A 13,569-nucleotide genomic window follows, 5' to 3' on the forward strand; every position below is an offset into this window, starting at 1 on the left:
TGTCCATATGCACTTATAATTTTCTCTGTGATTTTCGTTGGATTATAATAACAAACTTACAATTTTCTTTGAACTATACCAACAAAAGTGCAGAAAATGAAATTTCTCTGGTTTGTAAAAACATAGAACAAAATTTATCATTGATCAGTATGTTGATAAAAAACAGAGCATGAAAAATGAACTCTAAACATCAAAATCAACTACATTGTCAACACTCTTTGAAATTGATAAAAAAACAAAGAATGAAAAATTATTTCCAAAAATAAAAATCAACTCTATCAAGCTGGCCTCTCTCTAAAAAAAAATTCAAAACAAAAATCAGCATCCATGTGGAATCTAAATCGAAAACAAACCTGATTCAACTCCACTAAAAAACCTACGCGATCAACACACTGTCAATACTTTTTGAAATTGATAAAAAAAATAAAGAATAAAAAATTAATTCCAAAAATAAAAATCAACTCTATCAAGCTGGCCTCTCTCTAAACAAAAATTCAAAACAAAAATCAAAATGCATGTGGAATCTCCATCGAAAACAAACCTGATTCAACTCCACTGAAAATCTACACGATCAACACACTGTAACACCACTGAAATCTCCGACGAAATCTACACGATCGTAGTAATTTTTCTCGTCAACTCCACTGAAATCTCCAACGAAATCTCCACCGTGAAGTCAACAATATAATATTCAAACAAATTTCTTGTCAATTCTACTGCAATCTCCGACAAAATCTCCACTGCAAATTCGGTTTCCAAAATCTCACCGTGAAGTCAACAATATAATATTCAAACAAATTTATGTTATAAAAGAAGGGTAATTTAGGTACTTTACAACTTAAAATAAATTTGAAGGACCTTAGCCATCAAAACATAATATTTTGGACCTCTCTTCCTATCAAAAGTAGAGGAGGGACCTTAGGTCAATTTTCTCTAAAAAAGAAGACCCCTTATTTTTACTAGTTTTCACTTAAAATAATGTTATACATATTAACAAATTAATAATAAAATTTTGGAAACTGAAATAAGATTCACATTAATCCTAATAGATACAAAATTTGTATCTTCTTAAACTTACTAAAGTCTTACTACTTAAAAATATGTAGTGAGAGTATAAAAAATATATTTAAAATTATTTTTGATAGTACATTTAAAATTAAATTTATTTTTATTTAAAAAAATTAATAAAATCGAAACTTTTCAAGTATGAAGGCGACACGACCCATACTGTTTTATCCATAAAAAATAAAGCTGGTTATAAAACAAGGTGCCTCGCCAAGCCACCAATTTCACTCCTCAAAACTTCCTCCTCTCTCTCTCTGTCGCTCAAGTCGGTTACACCCAAAACTTTCATGTCCTCGACACTCTCTCTATCCACACCATGTCTCTGTTCGTGAAACGATCCCCTCCGTCGATCAATCGTCTGCAACTGATCCATCTTCACCAGTTCCGCCCCTTTTCTACCTCACCACCACCACTACCGCCTTCTTTCATTTTCTCAAGCTTCGAGACCAATTCTCATGAAAACCCAAGCACTTTCAGATCTTTCCTCAGATGGGTTTCGGGAATTGCTCTGGGTTCGAGCGTTGGGTTGGTCGGTTACTTGTCTTCTTCAGAGAAGTCATTCATGGCTTTCGCTGACTGGTCAACGGCTGCTACTGCGGAAGTCTCAGTGGATGATCATCAGACCTCAAACCCTAAATTTCTCTTTGGAGGCAAGCCATTGTCTTTTGTTTTTAAGTATGGATTTTGGGGATGATCGCATTGTCTAAATTTTGACAATGTTGTGTGATTGATATACATTGTTCATTGCACTTGACATGTTTATTGGATTTGTATGTAATTAATGAGTATAACTTTGGGTTTGAATATGATTGCAAATAGAAATTAACAATGAGAGAAACAGTAAAAGATAAAGCCTAGATGGATTTGTAGAAAGATAGAATTTAGAGAAATAATGTGCATTTTGAGAGTGGGAATTTGCTTCAGTGTGTAGCAAGATGACCTTTTTAGTGGAGTGAAGTTATGCGTGACAAGGGTGTTAGAGAAGGAAATCTTTTTTAGTTTAGCTAAACAATCCTAAAATCTTTCTAGTATAGCTAAACAAACTGGTAAAAATAAACTTGTAGTTGATAATTGATATACGTTAGTGAAGGACCTAAGCCTCAAGGGGATGTGAATGTTTAATTGCATTTAAACATCTATGCTTTATGTTTTCTAAGTTTCTTTTGGTGAAATGAAAGAATCAAATGATTGCCCTTTTTGTATTTTCCAACTAATTCCTAGTCTCATGACTCCAGCTAACACTTCAAATCCTTTGAAATTCAGTTAGACTTGAGCCCCCCAAAATTGCATGTAGTACTTACTAATTAGCAATATATGGCATTAATCCCCTACACATGAAGATTGTTGACAACCTCTCCCTTTAGAATTCATTTTTCCCTTGTCCCTTTTTTAAAACCACACAAAAATAAATCATATTTTGAAGATTCCAAATCCTTCATTGACCTTACAGTTACGTTTGCAGGAGATCAGAGTCTACCTATATCTGGCTGAATGTAGACATTTCAATATTTAGAATTGGCATCATCAAGTGTATTATATTTGTTTGTCCCAGCTTCACTTATTTTTTCTGAGTTAAAGGGTTTTTTGGATGCAAGATAAATTGTTTTAAGTCTTATAATGCCAGAGTATAAATGTTTCTCATCATTGTTGCAGATGCATTAAGGAGAAAGATTTTCTTTAACTATGAGAAACGCATAAGGATGAGAAGTCCTCCTGAAAAGGTACTCATAGCAAGATCACATACAACACAATAAGATTACCAGTTCAAGGAATCAAATAGTCATTTTACTTTTTCACATAATTGTTAATTTCTCATCCAGGACCGGCTTTTTAGATTGATTTTTTGGCTAAAGAAAGCCAAACTTTTTTCTTTGTCTTTGGCATGGGCTTAGCCAAAAAGCCCACCTAATGGATATTTTTTTTTTAATCTCCTTTAGCTGACAACATGGTGATGTAATCTAGCTTGACTATTTTGCCCTCCAAAGGTGTGAAAGTTACATTCATATAAAAAATGGAAAAGTGGAAATCACAAAATATTGAAGGGCAACGTAGTCATTTTGAAATGAAATGCCAAAAGATATCAAAGTTACCAAACTGTTACCGAACAAAGTGGCTAAAAGAGCCTTGAAAAGTTTGGATTTTTTTAGGATATGCCAAACAAGTAGGATTTTTAGTCCAAGCTTTTCACTCAATTTTTTTAGAGGCCTAAAAAGCAAATAATATGTAGAGGTATTTGCATTTCTTGTTTTATCTTGTTACTGAATAAACTGATGAGACACCAAAACATTTCCATCAAGAGACTACTAACAGTATATTTATTTGGATTTCTTGTTACACCAAAATTTTTGCTTGCATGGGAGTGAATTTCGAGAATAGTCACCATATTTTGTGAGAATGTCTCATATCACGTTTTCCTTGAAGGTTTTTGAGTACTTTGCATCTTTTCGGTCCCCAGAAGGAGAAATTTTTATGACACCAAGCGATTTGATGCGGGCTGTTGTTCCTGTTTTCCCTCCATCTGAATCAAACCTCGTAAGAGATGGACATCTTAGAGGGGAAAGGAGTCCTGGTGAGCTGCGTTGTGCTCCTTCAGAGTTCTTTATGCTTTTTGATACAAACAATGATGGGCTTATATCTTTCAAAGAGTGAGTTACTTTTTGAGATAGGTGTATTCTATGAAGCACGGATACTTCAAATAGGAAGACATATCCGTATTGTATCTGTATCGGATACCGATACTCCTTGGATACTTACGGATACGTATCAGATACTTATTAAAAATATCGGATACTTCTTAATTAATTTTTCATTAATTTTGAAGTATCGGATACTTAGTTTTGAAGTATCGGATACTCCAAGTTACGTATTATCGGATTCTTCTTAATTAATTTTGAAGTATCAAATGCTCCAAGTCACATATTACTCCTTTTACGAAATTAGAATTGTATCATTTCTTGTATAACATCATAATATAATATAATTGCGAGGATAAATAGAATATTTTAACAATACTTTGCTTAGTTTTTTTATAAAAATAACATAGCAAGCTAAAGTAATAGAATTCATCAAATTGACATATCTTCATTGTATCATGCATGTCCCCTATAACTACATAGAAGTAAGGATTAATAAGATAATATAACAATAGTAAAATTAAATATCAATAAATAAATAAGCAAATAAACTTGCATAGAATATTTTTGACTAGTGTAAAAGGAAAAAGCATAAGGCCAAGTTGTGGATTGTTTTGATATTATAATATCAACATATTAGACTTGATATTGAAATGAAATATTTGCAAGACCTATTGAAAATTTAAAAACTAAACCAGCTACTGCCTTAAATTAATATCTAATTCTTAAATATTAGTATTTTGCATCATAAAGTTACTGTGGTTTCTCAATATTCGTGAGCTTATGTGTAACTCACTGTTAATAATTTTTTTATTTTTTATTTTTTACAAACGTATCCTAGCCGTACCCGTATCCTACTTTTTTAGGTTTTGTTGTATCGAAGTATCCGTGCTTTCTAGGGTGTATTCCACTTGGTCTTTTGTTCTTCTGTTGTCTTTTTCACTTTGTTCTTATATTTTCAGATCAAAATTTGCAGTTAAATGTTCGCTTGTGCAAGATGTAAAAATATATTGATAGAGAAAAATTGTATGTATTATTGATTGATGTGTATATTTTTTACAAATGGTGAGGGGCTCCTTATATAGGAGATGTAGTGGAGTAGGTGGTAGTAGGTGGTAGTGGTAGGTGTGTAGTAGGTGGTAGTAGTAGGTGGAGTAGGTGTAGTGGGTGGAGTAGGTGTAGTGGTAGGTTTTGGTACATTTTAACAGCCCCCCGCAAACTCAAGGGGGATAGGAACTAACCAACTTGAGTTTGGAGAGACTAACAAAAACAAGAAAATAGACGAATACATAAAATAAAAGAGGATAGGAGACACTGTATGGTCGTGTCAGACCATTGGTGAAGACACTGGATGGTGGTGTCATAACGTTGTAGAGGACATTGTATGGTGGTGTCAGACCGATGTAGAAGACAGTTTATGGGGTCATGTCGGACCGTTGTAGCAGACAATGTTCTGACAGTTGTTGTGACAGTTTACAGAGTCTTGCTGGACCCTTGTAGAAACTAACCGGAATCAATATCGGGACAGTTTACAGAGTCTTGTCGGACCCATAAAGGAGCTAACCGGAATCAATGTCGGGACAGTTTACAGAGTCTTGTCGGACCCATAAAGGAGCTAACCGGAATCAATGTCGGGACAGTTTACAGAGTCTTGTCGAACCCATAAAGGAGCTAACCGGAATCAATGTCGGGACAGTTTACAGAGTCTTGTCGGACCCATGAAGGAGCTAACCGGAATTAATGTCGGGACAGTTTACAGAGTCTTGTCGGACCCATAAAGGAGCTAACCGGAATCAATGTCGGGACAGTTTACAGAGTCTTGTCGGACCCCTAAAAAGTCGCACCCTCAAAAGGTGTGCCCAATCTTTCAAAAGGCGTGCCATCAAAAGGCGTGCCCAATCCATAAAAAGGCGTGCCAGATATGATGGCGAGGCACGTGAGTGCCTTGGCTGGCGCGCCCGTTTGTCGTCTGGCGTCAAGTGGCGCGCGATACGCGTGGCTGCCTCGGCTATTTAACCAAGACGGAGGCTGAGGCTGAGGCAGAAGCTGAGACAGAAAAACTGAGAGAAACCTCTGAAAAATTCTTCGTTTTGCTGAGAAAGATACTCTGTAACACTCTGTTGCCCAGAAAAATGGCTTCGTCTTCTCGCGGTCTGCTCACTCTCTTTCCCGACCTCAACGAGTCAACAAGAGAGATAACTGGTGCGGTGGCACTGGAACCTCAACCAAGTGCCCCGGAGTTTGCTCCGTTGAACTTTCCTATGCGGTCTGTGGAGCAAAGAATGGCAGTGCAGTCGGATGTGGAAGCCAATCAGTATACATTGAAGTCATGTGTGGAAACCATGACTGCGGTTACAAACTTGTCGAACCGGCTGCAGAGTAGGGCAAATGAGGTGCAGCAGTTAAACTCCCAGCTGGCTCTGCTCCAACGCATGTATAAGGATGCGCGAGCAGAGATAAGTGTGCTAAAGGCGGAAAATAAGGAGCTGAAGCGGAAGGCCACCGTGATGTTCCGTTTTGGAGGTCCGCCATATGCTGCAGTGGAGGAGCAGGGAGTAGTGATCATGCCCAGTGGAGTGGGAAATACGGAGGCAACACCGGCAAGGGCCGCCCAGGACGGAGGCAAGAAGAAAAGACCGGCGGCAGAGTAGAGAAGGGAAAAATCCCACTGTGGATGTGGTTGTGTTGTTTTTTTTTTTTTTTTTTTTGTGTAAAATTGTGATCGGGGTGGATCCCTGAGAGAAATAAAATATGGGTTGTTGTGCAAATTTGGAAATTATTTTTGTTTTTTTTTTTTTTTGTTGAAAAGGGAATCGAAAAAAAATAAATAAATAAATAAGGGGATGGTGATGAAATGATGAGCATGGGGATGATGAATAGATAATGATGAAGAAAAATAATAAAGGTGGGAGTGGGGAACAAACTGTTAATGGGTTCTGAAACGGTGGGATGAAAAAAGAAAAAAATATATATATAATAATAATAATAATAATAATAATAATAATAATAATAATAAGAAAAAGAATTGGTCAAATTGGGAGTGTGTGAAGAATTATTATTCTAGAGGATGGTGGAAATATATGGGGGGAAATATATTATAATAAAAATATATATTTTTTTTGTTTTGGTTTGGTGTGCATACAAAGCGTGCACTGTAAAGCATTACGGGAAAGGGAAGCTTGCAGAGAAAAGGGTCATGTGTGTGTTGTCGGTGGAAGAATAAGAATAATAAGAATAATAAGATATTAAGGACAAAAGCATGTGCCCTGGGTGGGAAAGTGAGAGAGAGAGAACAGGTTGAGAGAGCTAAACCTCCCACCACAAATGATCAATTTGGGTCTAAAATCCATTGCTTTCTCTGCCAACCTATCATAATCAATATACCCAGTACTTGAATCCACCTTGTAAGGCAAACTCTCGAAGTAAATCGAGGTGGCAGAGATCTTCTTCCCACCAGAGGTGTAATACCCATGAGTCAAATGACCACCAGAAGGCAAATCCAGGCCCATGATCCGATCATGGGGGTTGAGAACAGCCGTGTAGGCTGCGAAATTGGCGGGACTACCTGAGTATGGTTGAACATTGACAGAGAAAGAGAGAAGCAGCCGAGGCGAGTGAGGTTGCAGGTGGGGGTGGCTCAGTCGCGGAGTTGTGGCTGGAAATAATGGCCAGGCTGGAGGCGACAGACACGAGGTGCGTAGGTCGCGCAAGCTGGTTGGTTGAGCACACAGGGCAGATCTCATATACGGTGTTGCCATGTAACCGTGATGGAAGAGGAGGTTCGGTTATGGAATTTGTGGCAGCGGAGTCAAGGTATGTGTTTGTGATATGTGTTGAAAAACTCCCGCGGGCAGCGAAGGCAAGGTTGCCGGCCGGCTGCCCGCCGGAAAGAAAGGAGTATAGGCCTAAATCTTATTGCTCTGATACCATGTAAAAATATATTGATAGAGAAAAATTGTATGTATTATTGATTGATGTGTATATTTTTTACAAATGGTGAGGGGCTCCTTATATAGGAGATGTAGTGGAGTAGGTGGTAGTAGGTGGTAGTAGTAGGTGGAGTAGGTGAAGTGGGTGGAGTAGGTGTAGTGGTAGGTTTTGGTACATTTTAACACAAGAAAATATTTCCCTTTATAATTGATCTCTTAATATTTTTGTTGTGACAGGTATATCTTTTTTGCTACACTCCTAAGCATCCCAGAATCAAGCTTTTCAGTGGCATTCAAAATGTTTGACATCGATTGCAATGGGTATCCTATGAAATCTTTGAATGTTCAAGAGTTTGATCATTATTCTTAACTTGATTTACTGATGGATGTCTCATTTTCCTTACATGCACCCAGTTAAATATAAAGCAGCACCTTTGTGGACCTCTCACCAAAAGCATTACTGTACAAATTTGGCAGAAATCTCCAATGGACCCATTCTATCACTTATTAAGCATAGTGAATGCTAAGTTTTTTTAGTTAATTTGTTACTTAGCTCTTGGTATGAACAGTTAAATTAAATAAATTTATATGAGTGGTCCAATGTCAATTAAGCTTGTTGCGTCTACTGCATGCTGCGTACCTTGAATGTGTGATTATATTGATTTCCTAGTTCATTGAAACACTAAAAACAAATACTATGAATTATCATATGCTCATGCAAATTAATGTCTAAAAAAGGCTTGCTAACTAAAAATAACTTCTCTCTCTCTCTCTCTCCTGCATGCCAATAATTTGACTTTTTTGTCACTAACAGAGAGATAGACAGAGAGGAATTCAAGAGAGTTATGGCCTTGATGCGAGCTCATAATAGACAAGGGGCTATTCATAGGGATGGACTTTGAGCTGGGCTAACAGTTGGTTGTTCTGTAGAAAATGGAGGCCTGGTGGAGTACTTCTTTGGCAAAGATGGCAAGAAATGTCTCCAACATGAAAAATTTGTCCAGTTTTTGAGATCTCTGCATGCTGAGGTATGTTCCCCCACACCCATGCTTCCATGTACACACCTCCTAATGAAAAGATGGATTTTTATATGTTAAATAATTTATGTGTCTAATCTCTTTTTGTCTCATCATAAATTTGTTTTGTTTCTTTGTAGAATCTCACAAGATTTTGTTATGGTGGATCTTGCCTGTGGCAAATATGTACCAATTTTATTTAGGACTGTCTTATGAGGACTAGAACGCCTTTTCCTTTTTGTTCCTTTTTAACATTCAACCACTCATATCCATCATCGCATATAATAATCGGGTGAATTCATTGTCTTTGTTTCTGTAACCATTGTTTAGGACCAATGCCTCTGATTTTAAAATTAAAAAAAATTAATTCAAAAAATGAAGAAGAATAGAGGGCGGAAAACTTTATTCAAGTAGGGCAGAAACCTCCTCTAGGTTCAATTGGAGGTTAGATTCCTAAAGAGAAAAAGCCCAATTCAAGTACTGATTTCCTCTACCAGACCACATAGCTTCTAACATCATCTTTGGAGTATTCCTTCCCTTACCCTTTAATTGTGAGGTTTGATCGTTTGATTTTTTGGTTAGTCGTGTGGTTTTGTTCTTTATGCTGCCTTTTGGCAACTTGTTTTCACATTTAATTTACCTATTTGAATGCTATAGATGGTCAGGTTGGAGTTTGCTCATTATGACTACAAATTACATGGAACCATATCAGCCAAGGATTTTGCTTTATCCATGGTTGCATCTGCCGATATGAGGCATTTGAACAAGTTGCTAGATCGAGTTGAAGAATTAAACAAGGAGTCAAATCTTAGTAATGTTCGCATTACAGAAGAAGAATTCAAGGATTTTGCAGAGCTACGGAAACGATTGCTGCCATTTTCTTTGGCCATTTTCAGTTATGGAAAAGTGAATGGTTTGTTGACAATGAAGGATTTTCAACGTGCTGCTTCCCAAGTATGACACTCATTTGTCCTTTTTATGAAGTTGTCTTTGCTTGTCAAGCTAAAACTTTTGGATGTCAGTTTTATCACTTAATTTTTCATTTTTCATGGAGTGATGATCTATTCAATGCCAGGTATGCGGTGTCTCTCTCACCGACAATGTTGTTGGGATCATTTTCCATGTTTTTGATGCAAACTGTGATGGAAGTTTAAGTGCAGACGAGTTTATAAGAGTTCTACAAAGCGGGAAAGGGACATTGCTCAACCATCAGAGGCAGGCTTCATGAGCTCTCTATCTTGCTGTTGGAATTGTGCAAATAACTGCTCTATTGCACGGTTTCTTTCCTAAATGCTGTGGAGAATGAGATCCTATTGTTCTGTTGTAAATTAGGGTAATTTACTTCTTTCTCATAGGGTGGATGCGGTTAAAGAATGTGCTGACAGACAAATTGAATAGTTTGAGGCAAAAGCAAGCAAGTCTTTACTTTGTTTCTCCACTAGAGAATCGCTAATCAGCCTATATAGACCATCTGGCTTCTTTTTTTTTTTTTTTTTTTTTTTTTTTTTTTTTTTACTGCAAATATTAGTGCAGATCTTCTGCAACAACTTCCATTTAACTTCAGAATTGTACATGTTAATGTACATTGTATAATTTACCATCACCTACCACACACTTACCATCACCTACCACACACTCACCTACTACACTCACCTACCACCACCATCCACTACACCTACATCTATATAAGGAACCATTTGTAATAGACAGAACATCATCAAAACATCAATCATAAATACATCAACAAATCAATACTATCAATTTCTCTCTCTATCATTTTATCTTACATGGTATCAGAGCTATAGGTTAAAGATCTTGGTGTTCTTCGCCTTCCGGCGGGCGGCAACCTTGCTTTGACCGCCCGCCGGAACTCAACCTAGTCCGCTAAAATTTTCTACACATACCTTGAAATTTCCTTTCTTCAACCTGCTGAGTGCACTACTGTTCAGTCGCCGGAGACCACCGTCGCTTGCACGTCGATGTCCCTTTGCCGAAGCTCCGTCGCGACACCGGCCTTCCTTGCGTCTGGTTTCAATCCCCTGCTATTCCAAGCCACAAAATTCAAGGTTTGGGCAGGCCAAACTACCACGCTTCACAAGTTCTACCCACACAGATGGATCGACTCCTGATTTCGATTCTTCTCCACTAGTGTTTACTTGGACAAAGACTGTCAAAGGATTTCTTCCTAACGCCACCCACATCATCATAGCCAACCTCATCCAACCTATCTTCGTTCTCCCTTCGCACAGGCTCCCTCTCACAAAAGATCTCTGTGTCTGGAGCAACCACACAGTACTCTCCTGATACAATATCTCCCAGCCGAACCCTCAACCTTTTTTTCCAGCCGGACCTCACGACGGCCTGCTGGACGCGGTGGAGGACTGACCGGAGAGCCGTCGCCGCGACACCGTCCATTGCGGAAGCCACCATCGGAGACTGCTGCTGTTACTGGACCCTAGCCGCTGACTGCCCTCTTCACGTCGCTCCTCCAGCGCATGTCTCGGTGCTTTATGACTTTAGGCGGGACTGGCTCAGCCATGGAGAACAGAGGGAGTGCTAGGTTGACATGGTTGGTCAACAAAGTCACCACCACACACACACCCAATTCACTTTTCTTTGTTTAATCACACCCATCCACCGCCCACTTTATTTTTTTTTCAAACTTTATTTTTTATTCTAAACTTTCATTGATGCTCTCAGACATCATTCTCTCACATTTAGTAGGGCACACACACCCAATTCACTTTTCTTTGTTTAATCACACCCATCCACCGCCCACTTTATTTTTTAATCAAACTTTATTTTTTTTTTCATTCTAAACCTTCTTTGAGCCGTGATTGTTTTTTTTTTATTTTTTATTTTTATTTTTCTCTTCTTTTTTTAAAACAAACATAATCATCTCCTTTTACCCCCACTTTATCTTTATTTATTTTATTTTATCATCTCTTTTTCTTTATCTGCAGCTGCTCCCACACGGCGCATGCTTTCACTATTACTATATATATATTATTATTATTATTATTATTCTTACACAATCAAACCATTAATATATTCTTATTATATAGTTTTCAAGCCCACGGTTTTCCATTATTATTATTATTATTATTATTATTATTATTTTTTTTTTTTTTTTTTTTTTTGCAAAAAAAAAAAAAAAAAAAAAAAACAGCAAACAGGCAGAAGACGAACTGCATTCATACCCACTACACTCTTTTATTCACGTGGGGGTTCACCCCGGCCCACATTTTACAAAAAAAAAAAAAAAAAAAAAAAAAAAAAAAAACACAACAAAAACAACAACAACAAAAAAAAAAAAAAAAAAAAAACACACAACAACGACTTTGTTTTCTTTTCTGCAGACGGCCACACACCGACATCCTTTCTCTACTCTGCCGCCGGTCTTTTCTTCTTGCCTCCGTCTTGGGCGGTCCTTGTCGGTGTTGCTTCCGTGTTTCCCACTCCACTGGGCACGATCACTCCACCCTGCTCCTCCACTGCAACATATGGCGGCCCTCCAAATCGGAACATCACGGTGGCCTTCCGCTTCAGCTCCTTGTTTTCTGCCCTTAGCACGCTTATCTCTGCTCGCGCATCCTTATACATGCGTTGGAGCAGAGCCAGCTGGGAGTTTAACTGCTGCACCTCATTTGCTCTACTCTGCAGCCGGTTCGACAAGTTTGTCACCGCAGTCATGGTTTCCACACATGACTTCAATGTATACTGATTGGCTTCCACATCCGACTGCACTGCCATTCTTTGCTCCACAGACCGCATCGGAAAGTTCAACGGAGCAAACCCTGGGGCGCCTGGTTGAGGTTCAGGGGCCACCGCACCCGTTATCTCTCTTGTTGACTCGTTGAGGTCAGGAAAGAGAGTCAGCAGACCACGGGACGACGAAGCCATTTTTCTCTCGCCACAGAGTGTTACAGACTCTCTCTCTCAGCACAACGGTGTTACAGCCTCTCTCTTTCGCAGGTTTTTTGCTTCTGCCTCGGCCTCAGGCTTCGTCTTGGTTAAATAGCCGAGGCAGCCACGCGCATCGCGCGCCTCTTGATGCCAGACAAACGGGCACGCCAGCCAAGGCACTCACGTGCCTCGCCATCATATCTGGCACGCCTTTTGATGCATCGGGCACGCCTTTTGATGGCACGCCTTTTGACAGATTGGGCACACCTTTTGAGGGCACGACTTTTGAGGGCTCGATATCTACATCCATGTATATTTTTTGGGCAGCCTATATACACACTCATACAGTGTCTTCTACACTGGTCAGCTTTATCAATCCCTTTGTTTCAACCTCCAATAGGTTTCTATCTTCACACCTATTTGAGTTTGAGGGGGGGTTATACACAGTATCATGTATAAGTCACTCATGGCGCACTGTGCACCACCACAACCTCTGCTACACTGGTCCGACATGACCCCGCAAACTGTCTTCTACAACGGTCCGACATGACCCCGTAAACTGTCCTTCTACAACGGTCCGACATGACCCCATAAACTGTCTTCTACAACGGTCTGACACGACCATACAGTGTCTGCTACAGCGGTCCGACATGACCCCGTAAACTGTCTGCTACAACGGTCCGACATGACCCCGTAAACTGTCCTGCTACATCGGTCCGACATAACCCCGTAAACTGTCTTCTACAACGGTCCGACATGACCCCGTAAATTGTCCTACTACATCGGTCCGACATGACCCCGTAAACTATCTTCTACAACGGTCCGACATGACCCCGTAAACTGTCCTGCTACAACGGTCCGACATGACCCCGTAAATTGTCTTCTACATCGGTCTGACACGACCACACAGTGTCTGCTACAACGGTCCGACATGACCCCGTAAACTGTCTGCTACAACGGTCCGACACGACCATACCGTGTCTTCTACAACGGTCTGACACAACCATACAGTGTCTCCTA

General features: G+C 39.2%; 1 protein-coding gene across 1 annotated transcript; it reads left to right on the forward strand.

Annotated features, from left to right (window-relative positions):
* Positions 1-1,248: 1,248 nt before the first annotated feature.
* LOC114273910 (calcium uptake protein, mitochondrial) lies at positions 1,249-11,773 on the forward strand. Its single transcript, XM_028215731.2, is given in 8 exon segments — positions 1,249-1,715; positions 2,719-2,786; positions 3,487-3,710; positions 7,865-7,948; positions 8,442-8,655; positions 9,301-9,597; positions 9,719-9,821; positions 9,824-11,773. Coding segments are annotated over 8 exon segments (1,434 nt in total). The 5' UTR covers positions 1,249-1,381; the 3' UTR covers positions 9,934-11,773.
* Positions 11,774-13,569: the final 1,796 nt, after the last annotated feature.

The sequence above is a fragment of the Camellia sinensis genome, chromosome 13 (genome assembly GCF_055761805.1).
Source record: "Camellia sinensis isolate YWXY chromosome 13, ASM5576180v1, whole genome shotgun sequence".
Lineage (NCBI taxonomy): Eukaryota > Viridiplantae > Streptophyta > Magnoliopsida > Ericales > Theaceae > Camellia > Camellia sinensis.